The sequence below is a fragment of the Malaclemys terrapin genome, chromosome 25 (genome assembly GCF_027887155.1).
Source record: "Malaclemys terrapin pileata isolate rMalTer1 chromosome 25, rMalTer1.hap1, whole genome shotgun sequence".
Classification (NCBI taxonomy): Eukaryota; Metazoa; Chordata; order Testudines; family Emydidae; genus Malaclemys; species Malaclemys terrapin.
Window position 1 is genome coordinate 15,590,571 of NC_071529.1, and position 26,959 is coordinate 15,617,529.

Consider the following 26,959-nt stretch of genomic DNA (forward strand, 5'->3'; position numbering starts at 1 on the left):
CGTCACTAGGGGACGTACAGGCCCGAGGCGGCTGGATCATGGAGAAGCAGAGAGGCAGGGGGGGGGGGGGGGGGAAGGTGGAAGGAGGCGGCTATTGTGTTAAGAAATAAACCCGGGTCAGCAAACCGTATTCACCTCATCTGAGCACCTAGGTCTGCACCAAAGGGCCAGTTCAGTGAGCGTGAGCCCACGCCGTGCGCTAGTGCAGAGCGCTAGCCCCGTGCAAAGGCTGCCCATGGTGTAGGGCCTGGAGCAGCAGCTCAGAACGGGCGCTTGCTGCCGCCCTGGCCTGGGGCTTCTCCAGGCTTCTGGGTTAAGAAAAGGAAACACCCACAAGCGTCTAGAAGCCTGGGTTTAGACCACACTGGAAAATGCAGACGGTTCTTGCTCTGCACCCCCGCTCCCCTCGCCCACCAGCAGCGCGTGCTGATTCAATACTGTGATCCATTAAGCCTGAGACATTCAAAGCATGGCGCTTGGTTACGTACAGCGTAGAACTGTCTGTGTGTAATGGCTTCATACAGTCGCCCGGCCTCGCTGCAGGGCGACCCAGGCTCCACGCAGGAGATCCACCTTCTCTGACCCACAACACTTTGCTGGCCATTTGGCACGTTTCCGGCAGAGGCTAGAAGAGTCGTTAGCTTTCCTCCTGCAGCCCTCACCCCGCACCGCTGGCTGCTGACTCTCCTAGGCCATCCAGCCTGCTAGCTTATCGCTGAAAAAACAACCTCAGACTGAAACGAAGGGCAAAGCCCCCCAGGTGTGTTTAGCCTGCCACTGTGTGTTTCTGCTCTCAGCCCCACGGGACTGGGGCTGGCAGGCCGCGGAGAACTGGCGCCAGCAGGCCCTGCAGGTCTGTGGGGTTTCAACTCTGGCTGGAGAGCGCCAAGGACACTGCGTTTGATTCGGGGCCCAGCAGCCGGGGCAGGGATGGGGGGCAGTTGGGTTACACCAGAGAGCGGAGCGGTAACCGAGGGCACCCCACTGTCACTGCAGTGACCACCTGGAGGAAGGACCCAGCTGCGTGGGATCAGGGAGCATGGGGACGGCAGCCAGTATGTGGATCTGGTTCACCAGAGAGAGAACGATTGTCTTGCTCGCTGGAGATCCCCCCGCAGCCCCGGCACACAGGGCAGGCCGATTTCCAGGGGGCTGCCTGGAGCGGGAGGTGGGTGTCTGGCTTGCTCATCGCCAATGCTGGGTCTAACCTGAGCCCTGGCAGACGGGCAAGGAGCTGAACCGCGCCATTCGCGGTCGACTCCAGCTAAGGGGCCAGGACAACCGCTCCCCACGTTGGAGACAGATTGGTCGGGGCACCTGGGCTGACGGCCAGTCCCGCCCAGCCCAGCCTCCGGCCTTTCCTGGAGCCCAGAACCAAGTGCCTCCCGGGAGGCACAACCCCTCTGGGATAACCTGCCTTTGGGGGAAGTCGCTTGGCAGCCCCATCGTTCGACGCGGGCTAGAGCCCGAGTCAGATCAGCCCGGCGCGTTCTCTGCACTCCTCACCCCTACGCCGACTAGCTAAAGCTCTTGGTGTTAGGACTGCCGGGTTCCCAGGCTCCTTTCCCGGCTGCCTCAAAGCAGCGGCTGTTGGTTGAAATCCTGGGGGGATTTGGACGTTAGCGAGGGACGAGCTGGGAAAGGGGCGTCTGGCAGCGCCGCAGGAGGTCTGGAAAGCACTTTGCACGCATGGAGGCGGCAGTCAGATGCTAACAGGCACTTGATCGAGCAGAAAACGTTTGTTATGGAAGGAAATAGAAAAAAAAGGTTCCCTCCCCCCAGCCCCCTGGCACCACCTCCGAGCGCCGGCTGGGTGCTCCGGTTAGACAGCCGCGAGCTGATTGGGACCCCCCAGGCCGACGTCTCTCCCCAGGGAGCAGCCCGGGGACGCTCTGGGGCACGGAGCGAACGCATGACCTAGCAGGACGAGGGAATGACTTGGAGCCGGGAAGCGAGAGTTGTCGAGACGCGGAGCAGGGCGCGTGGCCCTCACATGGGCGAGGCAGCACACTCCGGAGTCAGCTCCATGTCGAAGGTCAGAGACTCTGCAGGGAAAGGAGGGACAGGGGCCAGTCAGATGGGGGGAGCCCCTAGACACAACACGGCTCTCCCAGCTGGGGAGGCACCAGGCCGGGAAGGGTCTAAGGTGAGCCTGGGCTCTTGGAGGGGGCTGGCACCAGACCCGGAGTCCCCTGCCGGCTCTAAGTGATCGGAGGCCCCTCGCCCGGGGGCACTGAGGGGGCCAGGCATTGCCCACTTACCAAACTGGCCTCCTGCATTGGCCTCCGCTCCCTCGCTGTTATTGCCAAACTGCATGAGCGAGTCCAGCGTGCGCGGGGACATGGGCAGGTCGATGGTGTTGCTGCAGGTTGTTCTGTAGCGGGGGTGGGGAGGGAGACAGTACAAGAGAAGCCATGAGAGGCCGAGAGCTGTGGCCATCACCGCTGCAGCGGGGCTGCCTAGTGCTGGACGGAGCTGGGCCTGTGTGGGACGGGGGCTCGCACACGGGAAGGATCAATTCCCAGCTCTGCGCCCACTTCCTGGGTGACCCTGTGCCTTTGGGTCCCACTTCTCCAAAATGGGGAGACAACCCCCCCCCATCCCCCTGCAGGGCTGAGCCGACGAGTCTCTGAGCTCCTTGGGACGGGGCATCTGCACAGCACCCAGCCCAACAGGGCCGGATCTTGGGCTCGCTGCACCAGAACACAACAGAGTCTGGCTCTCACAGTCTGTCGTGGCCCCTACGGAGCAGCGCAACCCTGTGCTCAGACACCCCCAGGCAGCAGCCTCCTCGGAGAACACTTACGGGGTGACACAGATGAACTTGGTCTTCAGGTATGGCGCAGTGCCTGTGGGGAGAAGAGCAGGTTAGTTGAACACCGTCTGTCCCAGCCCAGTTGGCCCCGCTCTGGGGATACCCGGCCAGCCGCAGACGGGCCGGCTTCTCTACCCACGAGCACAGGAAGCATCACTCCAGGCAGGGAGGCAGCTCCCTGCCATCATGACGCTGGTCGTTAGCGGCTGCCGGATCTCCCCGACGCTCCCGCTCTGCAGAGCTCCCGCCAGCCACTGGCCAGAGACAGCAGGGGCGGAATGTCAACGACTACCTGAGTCCGTAGCTTCAGGGTGCTCCTGGCTCTCCGGGCGACAGTATTTGCCAAAGGCTTCCTCCTTGGGGATGTCTGGGTACAGGTAGACCAGGGGCGAGACCAGGATGTTGGTGGCATCCATGATTTTGTAGCCCATGATGATTTCCGCAAACGACATGCTGTTGAGCTGCTGCTTGGTATACGGCTCCACGGACTGGATCTGGGTTTTCCCTGGAGGAGGAGGCAGCGTTTCATGTGGGCCCGTCCCTGGCTCCCTTGGGAAACGCCCCGCAGAACCACCAGGAACAGAGACAGCCCACCCAGCGGCGCACGAGAGGCAGGTTCTGGGCACGGAGCCCGGGGATGCAGGTTCCGGGGAGGTGCAGAACACCCCCCGTTCCTGGCAGCACCAGGTGCTCAGCACGGCTCATGTGACCGGTCGGGGGGAAGGAGGGGCAGTGTTTAGAGCGCTGGCCGGGGACTCTGAGAGCGGGGTTCAAGCCCCCGTGACCCTGGCCGACTGCTGGGTGGCAGAGTTGATGGCAGGGCAGGGCAAAGACGCGCTAAGATCATGAGCAACTTGCTCCACAGTAACGGGCCCACGCGACTCCCCCCGGCTCGGCGACCGGCCCTACGAGCTCCGTACCGCTGATGTCCTTCTCCACCCAGGTGAAGGTGATGCCCCCCTCCTTGCTGCTCTCGCTGAACCGCAGTAGGAAGGTGCCTGGCGGCTTGGTGCTCAGGATGGCGCGCTCCCGCTCCTTGCTGATGAACCCCATGATGTACCTGGCAGAGGGGAGACAGCGCTGAGCAACATGGCGATCGGCTCTATCGCCGGCTCCTGCCCCCACCTCCCGAGCCCTGCGGCCACAGGACCAGACCCACTGGCACAGCGACTGCAGGACCGGACCCACCAGCCACGGCTGGGGCTGCGCGTTAGTGGCGGAAGGGATCCCTTGCCCCGCTGCTGTGGATGGTTGCTAGGCGCGGTGCCAGGGGGCCTGAGGATGATCTGAAGCGACTAGGAGAGGAACTTTCTCCAGGGACTGATTTGCCCCGGGGCGTTGGCCGAGACAGATCCATTGACCACAGAACGGTTCTTCCTGAGAGTTGTCACCATGCAGCCAGTGCCGCGGCCGGGAGGGAAGGAGGGAGCCGTGGTCCAGCCCCCACGTGCATCCTCAGAATGGGCTGCCAATCTGATACACAGGGCCACACTGCCAGGGCTAACGGGCCGGCTCGCGTGTCCTGAGGGCCTGACGTCGGCTGCAGAGCTTCCCAGCGCTCAGTCCAGAAAGGACCATCTGAGCCCCCGGGCTGACCGGCACCGCGCAGGCCAGAAATCCCACCCGGCTCCAGCATCTAGCCTACAGCGTGGAGCGGAGCTAGGGCACGTTTCAGGGAGAGACCCCAGTCCTGGTTCAAAGCCTGCACCGCAGCCCTGGCTGAGCTGTTCCCAGGGCCAATGCCCCCCACCCCCCCAGTAAAGCGTGCACCCCCCATTTCTAATCTCATCAGCTCCTGAAACAAAGTTCAGTAATGGCCAAGGGCCCCAGCATGGCTCAGAGCCCAGGGGAGCTCACAGGGGCTGGCGTTAGGGAAAACGTCCCAGGCTTCAGGAGTCATAGACCCCCACCGCCACCTTACAGCTCCTGTCTCAGCCCCTCCGTCCCCAGGACCCAGGCCCCCCCCAGGGCTTGTGGCCACAGCTCACCCTTCGTTCCACAGCGCCAGGATGTATTTCTTCACCAGGTCGATGATGTTGTCCAGCCAGACCCAGAAGGAAAACCCTTTGCTGGCCATGTTTTCCTGTGGAGGAGAGAGAGGCCAGGTCAGCGCAGGCCGGGGAGGGGCACGTGGGGTGGGGCACGGGGCAGTTCTCACCTTGCAGAACTTGGCCCACGTGATCTGGCAGCCGGAGTAGTTGACACCTGGCCCTAGGGTGGGAGCAGAGCAGGTCGTTAGCACTGGAGAGATTTCCTTAACAAACAGGTTTTCCACAGGTCCCTGAACCGAGCCCGACCCCAGAGCCCCACACGCCACACTGCTGCCGCCGCGCTCCCGGCTAGCGAGTCAGGCCGGGAACAAACTCAGCCTCTGCCTTCGGCCTGCGTCACTTGGCAGGGACCCTGCCATGTCTTGAGAGCCGCCCGGGCAGGGCAGGCCAGGCTCACCGGGGCCTGGGTCTCCTGCTGAGTTTCACCCCCCACACACACCAACACCCAGCTCTCCCCGGCTGGAAGGACGCCAGCCACAAGCCCCTCTCTCTCGCACTTGCTGCCTGGGTCCCGAAGCATTGGTACAGCATCCCCCTAGCCCAGGGACAGAGCCCACACCCCTCATGAGAGCCCGCCTGCCTAAGGGGTTTAGAATCCACGGGCAGGGCAGGTTACCTAGGAGTTTCTCGGCCAGCGTGGTCAGCTGTTCGATGCTGAGCCCCCGCTTGGTGGTGGAGGAGAACTGCCAGCTCAGAACCTCGGCCACCTGGTCCCACGTGCCGATCGGGGGCTTGGTGAAGAAGTTCACGTTCTGTGGGAGGAAACGAAACCTCCCCGTGGGCGACGCCGACAGACGCCGGGAAACGCACCAGCTTGCAGCGGTCAGCCCACAGGGGGACGCTGCCCAGCCCGGCCCCCAGCCTCCTTTGACAGGGGGCCGTCCTGTGGGCAGCGCTTCTACCACCTGCGCACGAGACCTGAGGCCAACAACTGCCTCTTGCCGTGACTCAGTTTCCCCTCTTCTCCTCTCTGCCTCGTCTGGGTGGCTGGGAAGCGCTGAGGCAGGGACTGTCACTGTCTATGTGCAGCACCAGGGCCCCCGATCTCAGCTGGGCCCTCTAGATCCTAGCCCAGTCCCCATTACAGGGGGTTCCTACGGCTCCAGCCCCAGGCTGCGGCCACCGACCACGCGACAGACCAGTGCACTCTGCCCTCGTACAAGTGACCGGGCTCAGGCAGGCCAGCCATGCATCCCCCGGGCCCAGCACGCCCACTCAAAGTGCTGCCGACATGCGGCGCACAGACTTGGGTTCGGCGGATGTTTCACACGAGTCTGACCTGGAGCGGTCAGGCCCAGGCAGCTAGATGCTCTCGGGGTAGCCCCTCAGGGGCCACGCGGCGGGCAGGACACCGCTGGGCAGGCCGGGCACCGCTGGGCAGGCCGGGCACGTACCTTGGGGTTGTTTGTCAGCATGTTGTACCACAGGATGGACGCCCAGGCGTTGGGCATCTGGCAGATGTTGGAGATGACCACGACGGGCAGCGAGTGGGTCTAGAGAGACGAGACACGGTTGTTTCCTTAGGCCCCTGCGGACACCGCCTGCCCCGGCCCCATCTCCCGCCCCAGGCCCTACAGCGTTCTGCAAGCCGAGCTGTCTGGCTGCGCCCTGCCATGGGTCCCCAATGCGAGCGCAGCCTCGTCTCTAGCGTGCTCTCCCTGCCAGGAGCGGCTTCACCCAGTGCTAAGGCCACAGCAGCGTCCTGGCTCCCCTCGCCCGTCTCCTCCTGGGAGCCTCGCGAAGGCAGCGATCGAGGAGAGAGACGGCGCTCTGACTAATGCTCTGTGTTCCCACAGGAGGGGCCTTTGCTCCCACAGGCCTGGACAAGCCATCGGAGAAGCAGGCCGCTTACCTGAGGGGGAAGCCGGCAGCACCTTCCCAGCTGGGCTGGGCGACCCCCTACTGCTCCCGCTGGGGGCAGCGGGGGCGGGAAGCTCCGCCCGGCAGCGATTCCCACAGGACTCACCTCCAGGTCGATCTTCAGGCCCTGGTGATAGACCTCGGTCTCGAAGGTGATGAGGTGCAGCTCCTCCGTGACGATCAGGGAGGCCTGGGAGTGCGACAGGATGTTCAGAGGACACCGGCTTCCCCCGCACCCCTGTGGGCCTGGCGGCCGACAGACCAGGCGCTGCTCTGGGTCACAGAGCCGCATGGGCGCCAGTGGGCCGGCACCTGGGCACAGCGAGGCCAGCAGCGGCCCATTCACCCCAGATGCCCTGCGGGTACTCAGGCTTGACCCCTTTTGCAGGGGCCCACTGTGGTGTGGCTTTGCCTTCCCTACAGACAGTCTGGAGAAGAGAACTCCACAGTGAGCTCTGGAGGGGCCGCCCAGGGGGAGGGACTGGTGGGAGCTCTCCCAGCCCAGAGGGAGGGGACCAGAGGGGTCTCCTTCAGGGCCCCCCAGGCCGCATCTCTGGCCACGCACGCAGGCTCGGACACTCACGTCGCAGTTGGCTCTGCCCCCGTTGCCGCACCTCTGCTCCCGCAGCGTCTGCAAAGAGAAGGGACAAGCTAAAGTCCAGGCCAGCTACGGGGCCGGGGCCCAGGCCAGCTACGGGGCCGGGGCCCAGGCCAGCTACGGGGCCGGGGCCCAGGCCAGCTACCCACCAGGTGCTTGAACTCCGCCGACAGGCTGCCGTTGTTCGACTCCTCCATGTTCATGACCTTGGTGTTCGTTCCCAGGATGTTAAACTTCCGGGACCTGGAGGGGGAGAAGGACGGTTAGGACTCCCCAGAGCCCAGCAACAGCGCAGGGGGCAGGACAACGCGCACATCGGGGACGGAGAAAGACGAGACGCATTGGCTCCACTTACCCCCGGAGCGCGGCAACGTCACCAGAGTCCCTGCAGAGGAGAGAGAGGCGCAGTGTTGGTTCGCTCCGGAGTGGAGGGCACGTCCCATTTACATCCCCCCACCCAGGTGGGCACTGCAGCTCCCAAGGGGCCCTGACTTGGTGCGGACAGCTCATGTGCCCTCTGACCCCAGCACCCAAAGGGCACCCGAACGAGGGCCACGTTCCCTCCCCCGTGCCCACGGAGCCCTCGCTCGTGCTGGATTCCCCCAGGAGAGGCTGGTGCCCGGGCAGAGCCCATGGCCTCGGCTTGCCCCTTTGTTCAGCGACTCCACCCCAGCCCAGAGCGCGATACTCACTTGTCAATGCAAACTTTAATCTTCAGCTGGTAGTTCAGCTCAGGGAACTTGACGAGTAACCTGTCGGAAGGCAGCAGGCATTTCAGCACGAGCCACTTGGACGCCAGAGCAGCCTTTGCTGGCAGCAATGAGCCGAGCATCCCGGGAGAATCGCAGGAGGTTGAAGCACCACTTAAACCAGCAGAGCAGCGCGCACTTCCCTGGCCACACCGCTGCGCACAACGCGCAGCGTGGCGCCATGCCCACGAAGGCTCCCCGGCAAAGGGCCAGGGATGTCTCCGCTTCCGGGAGACCAGAACCCCATTCCCAGAGCACCAGCCCTCGCAGCCGCTGTCGAGTGTGCTGGGAGCTGCGGGTGCTCCGAGGATCTGGCTGTTAGCACCCCTCCCTGCACCCCCATGCACTCAGGGGACAGCTCCCAGCTGGGGATCTGACCAGGGAAGGGACTGGTCCGAGGGCACGTGGTGGGCCCCCGGCAGAACTGGGATCAGTACTTGGGAGCCCCCGGCTCTCGATCTCACGCCTGTCCCTCCCCACTCTAGGCGCTCCTACGCCAGCTGCTGGATGACACCACCGCACCGGGCCCGGCCTTTGCCCCAGACCCAGGGGCTGGGGTCATGCTGCTCAGCGTTCCAACGTGACGGAGCAGAAAGGGCCAGGGGAACACTGACAGGAGCCAGGCACATCGGCCGGCAGAGGCACCGCTTCCCAAGAGATCGGTCGAGGCAGAACTGCGACCAGCAGCGGATGCAGGAGCGCTCGCCACGTCCTCCCACCAGCCCTGGCTGCAGGACGGAGGAACAAGAACCCGCAGGGTCTCCGGGAACAGAGCAGCTGGTGCTGCACCAGCAACTGGTCTGTGCCTGCAGGACTGCCACCCAGGGCCGGGCATTCGGGCCCGATTCCCCACCCTGGCAGCACGGACGTGCTCCAACCAAACAAAGGAGCGAAAGGACTCTCCGGATGCACACTAACAGTGGCCGCGCGTTTGGCCTCCCCACCTCGACAGCGCCCCTGGAGCTCCCCCAGCACAAACCAAGCCTCACCTGACTTTGGTGGTGAACTGCACGCCGGTTTTGATGACCAGGGGGCGATCCGGGTGCATGGGCATGCAGGGCTGCCTCTCCACCACGAAGGCGCTGCGGGACGAGAGCACATGGAGCGTCATGCTCAGACACGCCCACACTGCCAGCCTCATCCCTGCGATAGCTGCTCCCGGACACGCACAGGGTCAGCGGGAGCAGCTCTTTGTCCTCGTGACCCGGGAAGGGCCCACGGTACCTTTTCATTAGATTCCTGAACAGCTCCACGATCCTCTCCTCCAACATGGGCCGGTGCTGGACGATCGGGTCTCCTTTGTAGGAGACTTTCTGCTGCAGTTCCTCTAGCTTCTTGATCTGCTGCCGTGTCTGAAGCTGGGACTCTGCGAGGGACGTGATCCTAGAGGAGGGGGGAGCCGAGTTAGCCAGCTGAGAGCACCTCTCACTAGTTCAGCCTACTCCTGTCCTGAGCACCGGCAATCTGCTGTCAGCAGAGGGGCGACTCCTGGCTCCCTGCTTGGTATCTGTCCCCCCAGACTGCACGGGAACGAAGGAGAACTCTGTAAATTGCTCACTAGTGGCCAGGGCAGGGCCCGGAGTCTTCACAGCCACCTTGCAAGATCACACCAGCCGGCTGGGGCAAAGGATTGGATTTGACAGGTGAATCAAACCCCATTAATTCTTCCGGCTGGTACAGGGCACCTTTGGGCTGGGGAAACACTGGGGACTATTCGGCCAGGTGGGACAGAGAGCCGTTCCTGGTGCTTTGAAGTAAAGCCCTACTTGGGATCCGAGCAGCACCCAGCCAGCTCTCGGTGGGGAGCACTAATGGGAACAGGCCGTGGGGGGGGGGGGCTCACGGGTTCTCACCAGTTTTCCAGGCGATCCAGGCAGATGTTGGGAGGGCCCCCAATACAGGCAATTTGCTGCCTTCTCTTCCAGTCAGCCAGTTCCTCGTCTGCCAGTGTCTTCTGCACGTACTCCATGGCCGACAGCAGCCCAGCCAGTTCGCTCACAATCCCCTAATCGAGGGAACAAGACAGTCAGGTGTCGCCGAACCCCTCCGATCCCTGCAAGATCTAGATCCTTAAACTGAAGGGGCCCCTGCAAGGCACCTGCAGCTCTGTCGGCACCAGTGGCTTCTCCAGCGGCTCTGCGCACGTGTTCTGTTCTAGCCAGTCCTTCTATCAAGCCCCTCACCGTGGTATCGGAGCACCCCGACACTGAATTTAGGGACAAATGTTCAAGTGCTCAGTGCCCAGAGGTGAGGCCAGATTTCCCAGCTCCCAACCTGCCAAGCTCTGTTCTGGCCACGTCATGGTGCCTACATGGGAGCAGAGCCCTTTGGGGGGTCTGGCCCCGGGCTGCTCTCTGCACACGGGGTGCACCACAAACACACAGCAGCTGGGAAGGGGATTTAGTTCAGCCACTGCACACCCTTGGGTGGGGGCTTTTCGCTTTCAAACAAAATCAGCAGAAGTCGGGGTGGGTAGGTCTGAAAGCGCCTGCACTGGGTTAGCGAGATCGCGTGTGCGCATGGACAGGACGGGAGCGTCCTGCTACGCAGCCCAACTGCTCGTCAGCACGAGACCACTTGCTGACAGAGGCAGGAGCTCCCTCCGGTCTTTTCTACCCGGGCCTAAGACAAGACACAGCCAGTTTGGCGCCCGAGAGGGACCCGCCCGGGCGCTTTGGCAAGCGGGGGGGGGGAGGGGAGGCTGAGCCGAGGGCAGACGGAAGCCAGGGGAAGGGAGCACTGTACTCTGCGCATTTGGTCCAGCGCGGTCAGCATCTGTTCCAGCTGCTGCATCTTTTGCCGCGTCACAGACTGATTGTTTCCGTTCAGATCCTGCATATCTGGGTGGGGAGACGAGCGAGTTACTCACCACACGCACCCACCCCAGCCCTCTCCCAACGTCCTCCCAGCTCCCTGCTCAAACAGCCCCCGCCCAGCAGAAGGTGCTGGGCTTTTGGTTTTAACTCTCCCTCTCTCCAGCCCCAGAGGGGCTGGAACTCGGGGTACTGGCTGCCACCCCCCCGGCTTGAGGAGCTTTCCATCATGTGCAGCGTTTACAGTTTGGTTCAATAGCTCTCAGCACCCCCCCCAAATTGTTCCCACACCCCCGTCCGGCCCCCCAACATGGGAGTAGCAGACCACCCCCAACCTCTCAGACATTTATCCTCACACCCCCGGTCAGCACCGGGATCCCCACTGCCTGGGGGGCTGAAGCCCAGACAGCGACCGTCACGCCGGGCCGGGACCCCCGCCACACGCTGAGGCCCAGAGCACGACCATCACGCCGGGCTGGGCTGGGCCGAGGCGCAGAGCACGATCCCCCCACCCCCACGGGCCGGCCGAGGCGCACAGACTGAGCGACTGCCCCAAGTCACAGGGGGTCTGTGACGGAGCCAGGAATAGAACTGGGGTCTCCCGAGTTGCAGGCCGGTGCCCTGTCCTCGCCCTCGCTGGGAGGAATGCCAGGCTGGGCCCCGCCAGGTCACACCTCCCAGAACGTTCCCCTCCAGACAGGCGCTTCCCCCTTTACCTCCTTGGCTTTTCAGCGTCTTGTAGTTGAAGTCGAAGTCGTCCTGGAGATTCTCCACCACCTTCATCTTTTGCTCCAGATCCTGCAAGGCCAGGGGTCGGGGGTCACTTCAGGGACAGGGGTTCAAACGCACTCAGCAGGGCCAGGGGTGGGGATCCCCAGGGCCGGTCCCGGGGCAGCTGGGCTGACCTACCTGCACCCGCTTCCTCACGTCCTGTAGATGCTGCTCCAGCATCTGCTGCTTCTCCGTCACCACGGCGGCCGTGGGGTGGGACGCCTGCCCGCCTTGCTGCAAGGGGAAAACAAGAGGGGCGTTTGGGAGACCCTGCAGAAATACCGTCTGCCCGCGGGGGAGCCACTTGCGCTGCTAGGGAGCTCGGGCACTCTGGCCTCTTGGCTCGGGGCTTTGCAAGCAGATTTGCCTCCCCCCCCACGAATCAAACCAGCAGCGTTGAGTCCTGGGATTGTGGCTCAGGGGCCCTGGAGCTTAGCAGATGCCCCCACCCCCGCCCTGCCGCTCTCTCTGCCACCCAGCGTGACAAGCTGAGCACAGACGAGGGAAGATGACAGGTGGATGCACAGACCGGGAGGGAAGTGACACAGGGCCCTACCTAGCACACAAGCGACAGCAGCCAAAGGCCATTCGTTGGCATCCTGCACTGCTGGAAACTCGCCGCTTTCCACGCACACTGCGCTAACATGGCCCCCGTCCTGACTGATCCTGCAAACGGCCCCTCATATCCCACAAGGCCTCTGGTACCACCGACACCCCACTTCCGCCCAAAGGGCGCGTAGACCTGTTCTACATCAGGGCCGGAGGGAGCGTCTGGCAGGGAACTGCCTCAGTGAAGAGCTGGAGCCCTCCCCCCCAGCTCTCACCTGGGCCGCGGTTGCAGCTGTCTGGAGCAAGCGAGTTTCTTCCCAGAGACACCGAGCCACAATCCGGGCGATTTCCATTGGCTTTTCCAGGTACCTGCTCTATATGTGTTTTCGGAGAGGGGGACAGGAGACAAACAAAACATCCAACCAACACTGAGCAGGTGACGACAGCGACAGATTGGCAAGCCTAGGGCAAAGGCCGAGCGTTTCAAAGCCGTTCGGGGAACCGCTGAGGGGTTTAACGGGAACTGGGAATCACGACCTGCTAGGCTGAGGTTTTCTCCCTCAAAAACACCTGCCTAAAATAGCGAGTGGATTCGTCTCAGTTTTGCAGAGTCCAGCATGAGCTGCCGGTGCTTCCCTGGACACAGACGATCCACAAGTGCATTTTACAAGCAGTTGGTAGAACCTGCCAAGCCCCCCACCCTGTGCCTCAGTTTCCCCGGGAAGTGACCTGGTCACAGAGGGAATCATTGTCAGAGTTGGGATTAGAACCCAGGAGTCTTGACCCCCAGTCTCAGTAAGGCCTGGGGCATGCCCCCAGCTCAAACAGCAGCCCTGGCCCCATTCTCACAGCAGCACGGAGGGGCCCGACTATGTTGGACCAGCAGAGCCATGTCACCGGGAGGCAGGAGGGTGACCAGCACAGCTACACTGGTGCAAACCCTCCTGTGGGCAGTCCTACCGCGATACAGGGGCCACAACAGGGCGTCTGAACCCTGCAACAGCCAGGAAAGGGTTAACGAGCTGCTGGGGGCTCGGTCAGTCCTACCCGGACACAGCGGCAATAGGCTTGGGGGGAGGTGTAAAGGGGGGAGGCTGGGGGCTGGCTGGGAGGAGATGCCGAGCTCTGACTCGGAGACAGGCCTGGCTGGGGTCAGGCGCTGACCCGAGACGGCTGCTGCCAGAGCCCCGAGGGAAGGCGATGCTGAGGTGGAGCTGCTGCTTCGGCATTGCTACCGAGCGAGACGCCGGCCGGGGACGCCCTACCTGAAGGGGCGACAGCCCCGTGCAAAGGGCCCAGCAGTGGCTTGTTGTGTGGCTACATGGTGCAGCTAGACAGGGCCTAAGGGAGAGTCGAGCCTGTAAGTTTCATGGGTCCCGAGGTCAGGGAAGCAATCGGAGCGTCCTTCGCTAGCCAGCCGGGCTGAGAACCCCGCCGCATCTGAGCGCGAGAGACGCCACCGCGTAGGAGAGCAGTGCTAGGTTAGGAGGCCGAGCCTCTCCCCCCATGCGCCCCACCCTGCCACCCGTGCTACTGACTCCAGAGCTGTGGCTCCCCCCGCCTCCCGGCTGCACGGCACCCACCTGCAGGAACTGTTTGATCCTGCGCAGGTTGTGCTGGTAGAGGACGTTGGATTCCTGCAGGAAGCGGCTGTACTGCTGATCGATCTCCCCCAGCAGGTTGTGGAACACCAGCGTGGCGTGGGACTCCTTGCTGGCAGCGTATGCCCTGCCGGGGAGGGATGGCAGAGAGGCGGGATTGAAATCAACTCGCAGCACAGATGCAAGGAGGGGGGTAGGAACAGTCCGTGCACCAGCACCGGCCCCACTCTGCCCACCCCAGCCTTAGCCCAGGACGACTCCCATGGGCACAGCGAGGGCAGGACCAGGCTCCCTGCTGGGACGTGACCCCTGGGCACCTAGCTGCCCGGCGAGGGCCCCCTAAGAAAGCCCCGGTGAGAGCACGAGGCGGCGTCTGCACACTTGAGTCGAGTGCTGCAGAAACCTGCTCATCCGTGCGTGCAGGCCAGGCTCACTCATGCAGCAGCCGTGCGTGCAAATTCTACGGGGCCGTTTTTAGGCTGCCACTGACAGCTTGGCCCGAGCCAGTCTTTGCGAGCTCAGTACGCGCTCTGCATCGGTACCCTCCGCCTCCCGCCACGGGGAGAGTCTTCAAGACCCAGCGCCCAATCCTGGACCCGCTTGCAATGTGTAATGTCAAATCCACCATTCAAAGTGCTCCCGTCTGTCTCCAGCACCATGCACCTGGCCTGCCCTACCTGCCTGCAGGTGTGATGCACACCAACGTTCACCACCTTGGCAGCATCAGGTCAGCCAGTGATGCAGGTGAGCGAGGGGAGGGGAAGTGCTAGTGTTTGCAAATCCCTCCCCCAGCTCCGGTTCTAGGAGAGACGCTCAGCAAGGGCCAGATTCACCCTGTGCAAAGGGCTAAGCGCTAGGGCCAGGCAGCCTGAAACCCACCGGGCATGACTTCAATGGCACCTAGTATCGGCCCCGGTTAGAGCGTCAGCCAGACAGCCCCAGCAGGCCAAAACGCAGACGCTCCATTTGGCAACAGCAGCCGAAGCGCAGAAGGTTTGGAAGAGAGGAATTGCCAGCAGGGCTTTGGCGCGGAGCCCGGAGCAGCTCCGGAGCAGTGGAGCTGCAGGTTTTTGCCTGGAGCTGGAGCGGAGCCGCAGCCCAGCTCCAAAGCCCTGATTGCCAGGCCAGGTGCCCACCTAGTGCAGTCTCCCGCCCCCAGCTGCTGCTGTTACGGGATAGCCGTCCCCAGGTAAGTCCCTGCCGGACCCCCATGCGCTGTAGGCTGGCTCATGCCCTGGAGCAGGCAGACTGACGCCCGACGCCGGCGCTGCACGAGGACTTACCAGTCCTGGCTTTCGATCCAGGGCGCCAGGAACTGCCTGAGCTCCATGGGGAAGCTGTCACTATAGAGCTGATGCAGCTGCTCCAGGTACCGCGTGTCCAACTGCTGCAGCTGATTCCATTGCGCCATCTCGGTGGACTCGGGACACCTGGCAACACACAGAGAACAGTCAGAGCCGCAGGGACACGGAGCTGCAGGGGGCTGCCTGCGGGCTGCAGGGGCACGTCTTAGTTCACCGGGGAACGACTCCTGCGGGCGTCTGCGACACGCTCGGACGCGCACGGTGGGGTCATCACAGGCCTGTGGGGTGGGTCCCAGTCAGATATACACACACACACACACACACACACACACGCGCACACCCCGTTTTGCCAGGCTCCTCGCCCATGGGGTGGGCCGCCTGGAAGGGTGGCATCTCCCGTGCTTGATCTGAGCCCAAAGCTCAGTCTTCTTTAAGGCTGATGGAAATCCCCTCAGCCATTTCTGAATTCAGCAGAAAGAGAACGGACCCGGTCTTCCCCATTTTCAGAGACGTTCCTGTCTTTGTTATCGCCCCTCCCCCCCACAGGAGACAAAAATAACTCCCCCGACATGCCGCAGAACGGTCTGCGCTGAGCACCTCCCCCAGGCACGGGCCATGAAGTGGGAATTGCCAGAAGTGTTTCTATGAATCCTGTGCATGCCTCAGTTTCCCCATTTTGCACTTCTGTTGGGGGTGGGGGTGGGGAAGGAGGATGTTTGCTCTCAGGGCAGACTAACAGACTTTGCTGTCTGCCCGGAATGAGTTATTTTAAAACGGGCTGAAACTGACCCAGATCAACCAAGGGCCCAGAGAAATAAGGACTCCCAGCTCCCACTCAGCAGAGACCCCGGGTGGAGAACAAAGGACGGAGAGGGGTGAGGAGAAGCAGGAGCCCTTGCACCTGGCAGCTGACAGGGAGCCTGAAGATGCTTCCCGACAGCTTGGCTGGTGAATTGCTCTGGGCGGAGCAGAACGGACTCTGCTTTACCCTTCACTTCTCTGAGCTAACCGGACTGCAGCACTGCAAGTCCCCAGACAGCATTCGCAAGCCAGGATTCCTGAGGTGTCAATACCTGCCGAGGCACCGGCGGGGCGGGCGTGTCCGTCCCAGGAGTCTGCCTCCGGGGGCTTGCTGAGCGGAGCTCACAGGGCGAAGCGGGGGGCTGCAGCCCAGCGTGGCCTGTCCTGAAGGTAGAGGGGCCCCCCAGGGGTCTGGCACACTGCGTGGATTCTCCATGAACCTGACCAAAAGCTGGGGTGTAGCGCCGATCCTGCGGATCTGGGGCACCAGGGCGAGCCGCTATGGGCCGGGTAACAGGCTAGCGGGAACAGCCTGCCGGATGCTCACGGAAAGGCGCTGTGCCACACTCAGCAGGGGACGCTGAAGGAATGAAAGTGCCCAGGACACACTGAACAGAGGTAGGACCAAGTGCTCGGACTAGGGGATTTAGAGACGCCTCAGGAATAACAGACAAACCCGATGACCTATCTTCTGACCCATCTGCCCTAGGGTACATCCGCAACTGGAAAGAAAATTGGTCTCCAATGAGCTGCCAGAGTGAACAGCGCACTAGGGCAGCTAGACTTTGAAGGTTAAAATTCACCCTGGTGCAGAGTCAGCCCACGCTCCCCTCTCAGCCCTTCCTGCATAGCCCATGCCAGCCCCTGCGCAGGAGTGAAATTCACCCTGCAACACGGGGGCCTCGCACATGCTGGTTTTCGGGAGCTCGATGCCGTGGCACAAGCCCGGCTTCGCTCTCCAGTCCCCGGTGGCAGACACACCCCCCGGCTAGCGTTCTCTCACCGAGAGCCTGGCTCTGGTCAATGCTGAGGTTAGAAGGTTAACGAGGGCAAAGTGATGAGAAAAATCAAACAAGAAGTTAGAGCATCCTGTTAGGGCACGTCTGCTGCCCCCTCCTTTCTGCTGCCAGGACACAACTGCATCTATTTGTCCACCCGCCCACCAGCAGCAGGGAAGTGCATGGAGAGAGGCGGCTCCCAGGCCTTTGCTCAGGATTAGTTTGATACCACTGAGTACAAGACCCCAGGACATTGATTTTCCAGTGAGGTCCCTAAGACCCACTACACATCTCATCCACAGGGGTCTCCAGGGCTCCGTTCGAGAGCCCCTGGCCTGTCGCTCTGCCCACCTGTCCCTTTTGCCTGTCTTCTCGTTAACACAACAGCTACTTCTCTGGGCAGTTGGAGTGTTTTCACTCGAGTGCGCTGGGCTGGCCAGACACCATTTCAGTTCATTAACACAGAAAGCAAAAGTACAAGTCTCCCTGGTGAGCCATTTCCTACACGCAATAAAACTGTCCTGCCTTGGGCCAGAGCCAAGCACCTTTTGAGAAAGAGCTGGTTTCAGTAACAATCATGGAGTTGTATCCCCAGCCACTGACACGGCTCCGGATCCCAAAGACAAGCCCCGTTCCACACAGCTTATGTGCGCTCTTAGAATTGGAAAGGGCACCGACTATTTCCTATCTTCTACTTACCCGGGGGTGGGGTGGAAGGAAGCGCTTTTCTCTGGCGAGCGGCTAGGCAGGGCCATGGTAGATGTCTGTTTATTAAAGCATGAACAAGCCACAGGAAGCGGCATAACCGCGACGACTGCTGCCGAACGGCAGCCAGCCAGTTATCGGTGCTGATAACAGAACAGAAGCGTATGCCGGCTCCCTTCGTAACTGCGTCTCCCATGCAGCTAAGGGCCCCAGCGGGGAATGGCCCAGCCCGGCCCGGCTGCCACCACACACAGGATCTGCCCAGACACCAGCCCTGGCACAATGGGAGTCTAGGGAACAGAGTCTAACGTGCTCCTCGGGGAGAGCACCAGGAGGCTGCAGGCAGACACGGGAGTTCACGTTTCCAGGACGTGGAACGGAACAGCCGCAGCTGTCAGTTAGGAGCCTAGATAAGTAGTGGAGGCCTGACTGACTTCATGGGCATGCAACGCTTCTGGGGAAAGCCATCCACCTGTTAGGTGCCCCACTTTCTGCTCCGGATTCAGCAGAGCCCTAAGCACGCGCTCGGGCCCCCCCCGTTTCAAGGCAGCGGCGCGGCCCAGGCCGACGCGCTCGCCCCCCCCCCGTTTCAAGGCAGTGGCGCGGCCCAGGACGACGCGCTCGGGGCCCCCCTGTTTCAAGGCAGTGGCGCGGCCCAGGACGATGTGCTCGACCCCCCCCCCCCCCCGTTTCAAGGCAGTGGCGCGGCCCAGGACGACGCGCTCGGGGCCCCCCTGTTTCAAGGCAGTGGCGCGGCCCAGGACGATGTGCTCGACCCCCCCCCCCGTTTCAAGGCAGTGGCGCGGCCCAGGACGACGTGCTCGACCCCCCCCCCCCGTTTCAAGGCAGTGGCGCGGCCCAGGACGACGCGCTCGGGGCCCCCCTGTTTCAAGGCAGTGGCGCGGCCCAGGCCGACGTGCTCGCCCCCCCCCCCCGTTCCAAGGCAGCGGCGCGGCCCAGGACGACGCGCTCGGGGCCCCCCCGTTTCAAGGCAGTGGCGCGGCCCAGGCCGACGCGCTCGGGGCCCCCCCGTTCCAAGGCAGTGGCGCGGCCCAGGCCGACGCACTCGGCTGAGCGGGGTGGGACTGCTCATCTTTCTGGGCGAGGCACGTGCCTCAGGGACCCCTCGGGCTCCCGTTCAGCAAAGCTGCTCTGGGATTGCTACCTGCAGCCAACGGTCAGGATGGCTCCAGGGCAGTGACCCAAGACGTGCACGGATGCAGCCCCTCTATATGCAGCACCAGAGGACAGTACCCGGTGGCTCGGGCTTGGGATTCCCAGGACAAACTCTGCTCATGCCACAGCCTTGGTCTAGGCAAAGGAAGAGGGAACCACAGACGAAAACCACGTCACTGGGGGATGTGCTGGGCGGACAGTGGGTGTGTGCTGTCCTCAGGAAGATTCTCCTCCCCCCATATAAACTCACCAGCACCCCTCATGACATTACATGGCTTGTCGGCTTTCCCAGGACGCACGTTAACACCAGGGTGAACGACTCCTGGTGAGCAGACACCACCGTCTCCTCTTGCAACCTGAGGTGGCCACCGAGCACAGAGAGGAGTAAGAAAGAAACGCAAGCAGCTAACCCAGCTCAGAGCACCGATAACCCAGCTTCGTCTGTCGCAAGTGCTGAAGAATTTCAGGTTCTAACCGTCCCCCCATTCCCCTGCCTGCAAAGGTTTAATTCCCCCACCTGCCTCAGCGCTGGTGTTAGCCAGACGAGCAAGATTCGGACTCCTAGTAAACCCTCCGAGCGCAGGTTGACCATGGAGAGGCTGAGAAGACACAGATCAGCTCACAACACAATATCCACACGACCTGGACCCAACGGGGGAACTCAGCCCTGGGCAGAGGGGCAGTTGCAGGGCCACACGCCAGGTGAGTGGGATTTCTGTGGTGCACAGGCCTGTTGCTAGCTCTGTGCACAGGGTGAACTTCACCCCAGCGGGACACACAGGACACCCCAGAAGCAATTCTGAAGAGCCACAGACATGCAGCCTAGCCCGTGTGCTGCACAGCGCCCCTCAGAGCCAAACCCTGAGGAGAGAGACCAACAGTTAAATGGCTATGGCCCCGATTCAGCAAAGTACTTAACACACAAGCTGCTTAAAGTATTTGCTGAATCGGGACCCAAGCTCCTAGCGTCTGATCCTGTAGAGTCGTGCCTGCGGGATCACGGCGCCACAGGAAGCCTTGGTTAGGAAGGCAGAGAACTGCAGCGGAGCCCTTTGCACCAACCGGTACTTACATTGCACACCATATCCCCCACCCCACCCACACCCTGAGCCCTTCCCAGCACTTTGAACCGAGGAGTGAACCCATCAGGCAGAAAAGTCTGGAAGTGGAGCACTCGTCCATTCAGCTCCCACACTGCTCCCATCGCCCTGCAAATCTCCCTAGAGCGAAGCCAGCCCCAAACTATCCCCTGTGTGGGAGATGTTTTTGGCAAGACCCGGCTCTCTCCATGCAACACAACATTTTCGGTAGGCTCCCTACCTTCACCTGGAGCAGCCAGTTACGGGACTTCAGCAGGATGCCAATGCACACCCTGTCCCAAAACCAGACTCTATCTTGATTCTCGTCTCTGGTTTCTCTCCAGAACCAGTGCAAGGAATGAGCTACGCTCAACTTACAGTAAGTGCGGGAGGCGGGGACTGCCAGGAACCACAACAGAAACGAGGAAGAAATAACTCTTGGGTTTATTCCATGTGTGTCAATGGGAATCAAATGAAAACTAGCAGGGGAAACCGTGGCTTGTTCACCGGACAATCTGCAACGCTGGGAAGGTGTGAGCAAATTCAGTCACCACTAAAGGTCAGCTGAGCGCAACCAGCCACCGCTAAAGTTCAGCTGAGTGAACCTTGTCAAGGGTAATTTTGCTTTTTAACCAATGTTGCAGCCTGTGAAGTGTCGGGGTGAGATCTGAAAGTCGCACGCTGTGTCAGTTCAGGAGCTCAGGCCAGAAGTGGGGGAAGAGAGACAGCGGCAGGTGGGCTGGCATTGCAATAACTGCAGTTCAGCCTCCCTGTGACAGGCCAGGGGCAGAGCGAGGGGCAATGCGGGGGGTCACAGCCTGGAGAAACAGGGGACCATTCCCTCGCTCGCTGGGTCACTCCCACTCTGTGCCAGAGGGCAGCCAGGCCCTATGGCTTCAGTGACAGTAAATAACTGCGGGGGAAGCCCAGGGCAGGTAACCCCACGGGAAAGCAACGGGAGAAGCGGACAGTCGGGAAAGCCTGATTTTGGGGGTGGGAGAGAGGTTACAGGAAGCATCCAAGATCCCATCACATGCCCTGACTCACTCCCTGCATTTGCCACCCTCCAAAAGTCATTGGAGTTAGAGATGGGGAAACCCCCCAGCCACCCCAGCAGTTCAGGGTGGATTTCTGCAAGCCCTGAAGCCAGCTCTGAGCTTAGACGCCTGCAGGCGAAGGAGCGGTTCAGCGGGATGAGGAAGCACAAATCACACACATCAGCCCAGAGTGAGAACAGCTGCTTCTCTCTGCTTCTGTTTTAGCAGCAGCCAAAGGCCTCAATCTGAAGAAAGAGAAACTTACCCAAGCTGCAGTTTCACAGTAATCAGACTGTTTTCCCTCCTCTGCCTACTCGGGCGCCGGACCCTGCAGTCACGTGCCGATTAGCAAAACTGCTGCACGCTTGCGAAGCTCAGCGCCTCGGAGCCGAACAGGGGTCAAATGGAGGCATCCGGGACATGAAGCTACTTGGGGAAAGTTTACCCCTAGGTGGCCTGTCCACAACCAGTCTGTGGCCAAGCCCTGAGGCCTGATCCTTAAACAAGTAAAACCAAACAGCTAAACACTGTGCATTGTAATAAAGCCCAGACTGAGTTCTTACGCAAAACAGGCGTCTAGAGAGCACACCTGTGACGAACTGGGCCTGTTCTCACGGTGGTCTGTGAATGCTGACAGGGGAGTGTTCTGGGATAGTCTGCATTGCAGGATGGGATCTGCCCGAGGGCGCCCGAGGGCGCATACCTGAGTGTGTAACATGAGAACCCAGGAAGGGGTTGAAGGGGAGGCGACTCCTTAGCCCGGGAAACTGAACAAAGGCTGTGGGAGGGGTCGCTGAAGGCAGAGTGCTGGAAGCAGGCAGGGAGAGAGGGCTGGGGGGCATAGATGGCTCTGACCTCCCAAGGGGGGCTGGGCTTGGATGCCCGGGGACCCCAAGATGGACCTAACTGAGGGGGTCCCTGTTGTCTGTGCCTGCAAGACCTGTCTTGGACTGTATTCCTGTCATCCAAATAAACCTTCTGCTTTACTGGCTGGCTGAGAGTCATGGTGAATTGCAGGAAGCCGGGGGTGCAGGGCCCTGAGTCCCCCAATACTCCGTGACAACTGGTGGCAGCGGTGGGATCTACTGCACCCCGTGGACGGCGCTTCCTCGGCGCTTCCTGCAGTAAGTGACTGGGGAGCAGTAAAACGAAGGGGGATTGACGGGGACCAGGCGTGCTGAAGAGTGAGAGAGAGACCGTTATTACCCCTGGGAGTGTGTGACCAGCGAGAAGGACTTTTGCAGTAACAGGGTCCCCCGAGGGAATCGCAGCGAGTGGTCCCAGGGGCGGAGGAGTCTGCAGCTCGACCCTGGCAGAGAGGCGGTGACCTCGAGAAGGGCTGGCACACTAGGGGTCCCCCTGGGAACTGTGGGGAGCTGTGAGCACACAGGCCGGTGAGTGGGCAGCAGGAAGATGTATGCCAAGCGGCTTAAGAGCGACCTGGTGGAGCTGTGCAAGCAGAGGCGGCTGCGCATTGGGAGGCTCACCAAAGAACAGCTCATTGCCCAGCTGGAGGCGGAAGATCGCGCGAATGAACTGATCCCTGTGTCTCAGGGAAGCAGCCTGGCAAATGCAGCGCAGGCACCAGTGTCTGTCCCAGCTGGGAGTGGTCAGCCGGCTGCTGAGGGCTTCCCGAGACCCCTCCTTCCTATGCCTAGGGGAAGGGTGGGGAGGAGCCCAGCAAATACCGAGGGCGCCGTGACCCCCCCGGCCAGCAGGGGATCCCCCCGGCGAAGCCCGCCGGCCAGCAGAGGATCCTCCCGGCGACGTTCGGCATCCGGGGAGCGGAATTGGCTGGAATGGGAGAAAGAGCTAAAACTGAGAGAGCTGGAGGATCGTGAACAACAGAGACAGCATGAACGGGAGGAGAAAGAGAGACAGCATCAGCGTGAACGGGAGGAGAAAGAGAGACAGCGTCAGCATGAACGGGAGGAGAAAGAGAGACAGCATCAGCGTGAAGAGAGACAGAGACAGCATGAACGGGAGGAGAATGAGAGACAGCGTCAGCATGACCTGGAACTGGCGAGATTGAAGGGCAGCGAACCCCCGGCTGCGGTGAGTGAGGGGGGACCCAGGACTGCACGGAGCTTTGATAAGTGCATCATGGCCCCATACAAGGAGGGGGAGGACATGGATGACTTCCTGGAGGCCTTTGAGACGGCCTGCGAGCTGCACCGTGTGGACCCCGCGGACAGACTCCGGGTCCTTACCCCCTTACTGGACCCCAAATCCGTGGCATTGTACCGCCAACTGGGAGAGGCAGAGAAAGGGGACTACGAACTATTCAAAAGGGCCCTGCTACGAGAGTTTGGGCTGACTCCTGAGATGTACCGGGAAAGGTTCCGGAGTCAGGATAAAACCCCTGAGATCTCATATCTGCAACTAGCCGCCCGCATGGAGAGATACGCCAGCAAGTGGGCTGGTGGGGCCCAGACGAAGGAGGACCTGATTAAACTGCTGGTACTGGAGCAACTGTATGACCGGTGCCCATCCGACCTGAGGCTGTGGTTGGTGGACAGAAAGCCAGAGAACCCGCGACACGCCGGGCAGCTGGCTGATGAGTTTGTAAAGAGCCGGTCAGGAGATAAAAGGGAGGAGTCCCAAAGGAACAGTCCCACCACAACGCAGAGAGAGAGTCACCATGGGACCTCCCCATGGGAAAATACAGAAAAAACCCATCAGAGGGGAGCATCCGGCATCAGGACCATCCAACCTACTCAAGGGGACCCATGGGACATGGGCTGCTACCACTGTGGCCAAAAGGGCCACATACGGGCCCAGTGCCCTAGGCTCAGGGACAGACTGAGCAGACCGAACCCACAGAGGGTTAACTGGGTAGAGACCCAGCCCGGCGAAAGGCAGCATTCCCAGGGAAGAGGGGCTGGCAGAGTACCACCTGCTAAGGAGGGAGGAGAGCTCCAGGCCAGCTCCTCTAGGGGGCTGGATGCTCCAGACTCAGGGTTTTTGGTTTATATGGTAGGCGCGGGGCTGTCCCTCCGGAGAGAGTACCTTGTTCCCCTGGAGGTGGATGGGAGGAAGGTCAATGGATACTGGGATACGGGCGCAGAGGTGACGCTGGCCCGGCCCGAGGTGGTGGCCCCAGATCAGGTGGTGCCCAACACCTACCTGACCCTGACGGGGGTGGGCGGAACACCAGTCAAAGTACCCGTGGCAAGGGTACACCTGAAGTGGGGGGCCAAGGAGGGCCCCAAGGATGTGGGGGTACACCCGTATTTGCCCACGGAGGTATTGATGGGGGGGGACCTGGAGAACTGGCCAAGCAACCCCCAAAAGGCACTGGTTGTGACCCGCAGTCAGAGCCGGCGAGGGGCACTGCGCCCTGGCCTTGGGGGGGGTGCCTTGCCTGAGGCGCAGGACCCTAACCTGGTGGGGAGGGAACGCCCAGGGACACGGCTCAGGGAGGCTGCAGCTTCAGGCCCAGCGGGCGAGGAAGAGCAGGTGGCCATCCCTGTCCCAGCTGCTGAGTTCCAGGCCGAGTTACAGAGAGACCCCTCCTTGCGGAAGATAAGGGACCTAGCCGACCTCAAGGCGGTACAGACCATGGGACGAGGTGGCCGGAAAAGGTTCCTGTGGGAGAAGGGGTTCCTGTACCGAGAATGGGCTCCCCCAGGGGAAATGGAGTCAGGGGGGATCAGGAGGCAGCTGGTGGTACCCCAGAAGTATCGCCGCCAGCTGCTGTGCCGGGCCCATGATATTCCCCTCTCAGGGCACCAGGGAACCTGGCGTACCCAGCAGAGGCTGCTACGGAGCTTTTACTGGCCTGGGGTCTTTGTTACTGTCCGACAGTACTGCGGATCCTGTGACCCCTGTCAGAGGGGGAGGAAGGCCTGGGACAAGGGGAAAACAGCTTTAGGACCCTTGCCCAGCATAAAGGATCCTTTCCAGAGGGTGGCCAAGGTTAAAAGGGCGGCTCTAAACCAAGAGAGCCCAAAGCACAGACCTCCAGACTGGAGCGCTGGGAGAAGACTACAGCCCAGTTGGAACCCCAGAGGTATGGGGGTGGGAAAAGGGCACAGGCCGCATAAACCTTCCCACATGCGAACTGCGAGTGCCATCAAGCACCCCGACCTAAGGGGGGGCGTGAAACTGAAGGGGCCTGGTGTAATTCCCACCAAGGAACTGGAGGGATGCGGGGGCATCCATGGGAACGGGGGTAGGTTCGAACTTCCCCGGGTCACTGGCTAAAGTGACCCTGCTCAGTTCGGTCTCGAAGGGGGGAGAGATGTGACGAACTGGGCCTGTTCTCACGGTGGTCTGTGAATGCTGACAGGGGAGTGTTCTGGGATAGTCTGCATTGCAGGATGGGATCTGCCCGAGGGCGCATACCTGAGTGTGTAACATGAGAACCCAGGAAGGGGTTGAAGGGGAGGCGACTCCTTAGCCCGGGAAACTGAACAAAGGCTGTGGGAGGGGTCGCTGAAGGCAGAGTGCTGGAAGCAGGCAGGGAGAGAGGGCTGGGGGGCATAGATGGCTCTGACCTCCCAAGGGGGGCTGGGCTTGGATGCCCGGGGACCCCAAGATGGACCTAACTGAGGGGGTCCCTGTTGTCTGTGCCTGCAAGACCTGTCTTGGACTGTATTCCTGTCATCCAAATAAACCTTCTGCTTTACTGGCTGGCTGAGAGTCATGGTGAATTGCAGGAAGCCGGGGGTGCAGGGCCCTGAGTCCCCCAATACTCCATGACAACACCACAGCAGCACCGTTCCAGGTCTCTTACGCTCCTCTGCAGCCCAAGCTGGGGAAAGGCATAACCCGTTTGGCAATGATCGCTCTCCAAACTAGTCTGTCCTCATACCGCAGGTGGGGGCACCCTGGAGCCAATGTCGCCAGGGTCCTGAAACTTTTGCTATTGTATAAACAGGCAGAGACGTCCCTTGTCACACAGCCATTGCAACTTCCACAGGGCCACCCTATGCCCCAAGCCTTCCTCCCAGGCCTCTCAGGCCAGCAGCCTGGCCCACCTCCACCAAGACAACCTGCAGCTGGGGCAGGCTGGCTCCTTGCAGGCAAAAGCCCCCGCCCCAAAACCTAGCCCAGCCCCACTGTCTTCTTCCTCCACCCGCTGCCCAGTGCCTGGGATCCTGACCCTTTCTTCCCACCTCTGCCCACACTCCCCCCGGGGGCTGCCCCGTGCACGAGCCTGGCTCTGAGCCCCTCTGGAGCACGGCAACTCCCTTCCGCGCAGATGCCAGAACTCCCCCACCCCCACACACACAAGCCGCAGCAAAGCCCATAGCAGACTGATACCACTGGGCTGACTGCGTGGCTCTGAACACCCTGATGCTGTCAGCCCTCTGGTCGCGGGGGAGATACAGCCAGGGGACCCTGCTGCTGGGAGCCCTGGGCCAGGTCAGACTGCAGGGGCTTTCAGCATTTTTATTAGCCGCACTTCAACTTGAAGTGCAGCGCAGTGCGGGCGTGCCATTCCCCAGCTTGCACGTTGCTCCCAGAGCCTCAAGCAGCACCAGGCAGGTACGGGTCCCGGAAAGAGATCAGCCTCCTGGATTTCCAGCTGCACCCACCAGTGTCCCCTAGTAGCGGCTGCCAGCTCGGGGAGGTGTTTGCACGGCCTCCCCACCCATTCCCACTCCTGCAAAACATCCCCGGGACGCTCACTGCCATTGGATGGGGTGGGAAACAACACTGGAGAACTACATCGCAGCCAGCCCCCTGTAGCCTCGCTGGTCCATGGGCTACAGCCTGTCCGAATGGAGATTTCAGAGAATCCAAGTGGCTGAAGTGTTTTCATAGCATTACAGAACAACCCTCCTCTCTGCACCATGAATGGCTCCCAGGCACGCGTGCGGGAATCCGGAGCACTTCTCACTCCCTCTAGACCAGGGATAGGCAACCTATGGCACGCATGCCAAAGGCGGCACGCGAGCTGATTTTCAGTGGCACTCACACTGCCTGGGTCCTGGCCACCGGTCCGGGGGTTGGGGGCCTCTGCATTTTAATTTAATTTTAAATGAAGCTTCTTAACCACTTTAAAAACCTTATTTACTTTACATACAACAATAGTTTAGTTATA

General features: G+C 61.6%; 1 protein-coding gene across 5 annotated transcripts in view; it reads right to left on the reverse strand.

The window, feature by feature from the left end:
- Positions 1 to 210: 210 nt before the first annotated feature.
- Positions 211 to 26,959, reverse strand: part of STAT3 (signal transducer and activator of transcription 3) — a 295,156-nt gene continuing 268,407 nt past the window's right edge. For 4 of the 5 annotated variants that reach the window (XM_054014229.1, XM_054014226.1, XM_054014228.1 and 1 more), the window contains 23 exons: positions 15,091 to 15,237; positions 13,790 to 13,934; positions 12,482 to 12,580; positions 11,796 to 11,891; positions 11,603 to 11,684; positions 10,819 to 10,913; positions 9,927 to 10,078; positions 9,298 to 9,456; positions 9,063 to 9,155; positions 8,017 to 8,076; positions 7,680 to 7,709; positions 7,474 to 7,567; positions 7,310 to 7,357; positions 6,833 to 6,916; positions 6,261 to 6,359; positions 5,483 to 5,618; positions 4,974 to 5,026; positions 4,804 to 4,898; positions 3,736 to 3,875; positions 3,105 to 3,320; positions 2,807 to 2,849; positions 2,262 to 2,374; positions 211 to 2,045 (listed from right to left, as the gene is read on the reverse strand). In XM_054014229.1, coding sequence (XP_053870204.1) covers positions 1,990 to 2,045; positions 2,262 to 2,374; positions 2,807 to 2,849; positions 3,105 to 3,320; positions 3,736 to 3,875; positions 4,804 to 4,898; positions 4,974 to 5,026; positions 5,483 to 5,618; positions 6,261 to 6,359; positions 6,833 to 6,916; positions 7,310 to 7,357; positions 7,474 to 7,567; positions 7,680 to 7,709; positions 8,017 to 8,076; positions 9,063 to 9,155; positions 9,298 to 9,456; positions 9,927 to 10,078; positions 10,819 to 10,913; positions 11,603 to 11,684; positions 11,796 to 11,891; positions 12,482 to 12,580; positions 13,790 to 13,934; positions 15,091 to 15,218 — 2,316 coding nt within the window. In that variant the 5' untranslated portion in view covers positions 15,219 to 15,237 and the 3' untranslated portion in view covers positions 211 to 1,989. The remainder of the gene's footprint in view (positions 2,046 to 2,261; positions 2,375 to 2,806; positions 2,850 to 3,104; positions 3,321 to 3,735; positions 3,876 to 4,803; positions 4,899 to 4,973; positions 5,027 to 5,482; positions 5,619 to 6,260; positions 6,360 to 6,832; positions 6,917 to 7,309; positions 7,358 to 7,473; positions 7,568 to 7,679; positions 7,710 to 8,016; positions 8,077 to 9,062; positions 9,156 to 9,297; positions 9,457 to 9,926; positions 10,079 to 10,818; positions 10,914 to 11,602; positions 11,685 to 11,795; positions 11,892 to 12,481; positions 12,581 to 13,789; positions 13,935 to 15,090; positions 15,238 to 26,959) is intronic. The other variant, XM_054014227.1, reaches the window with a different exon arrangement.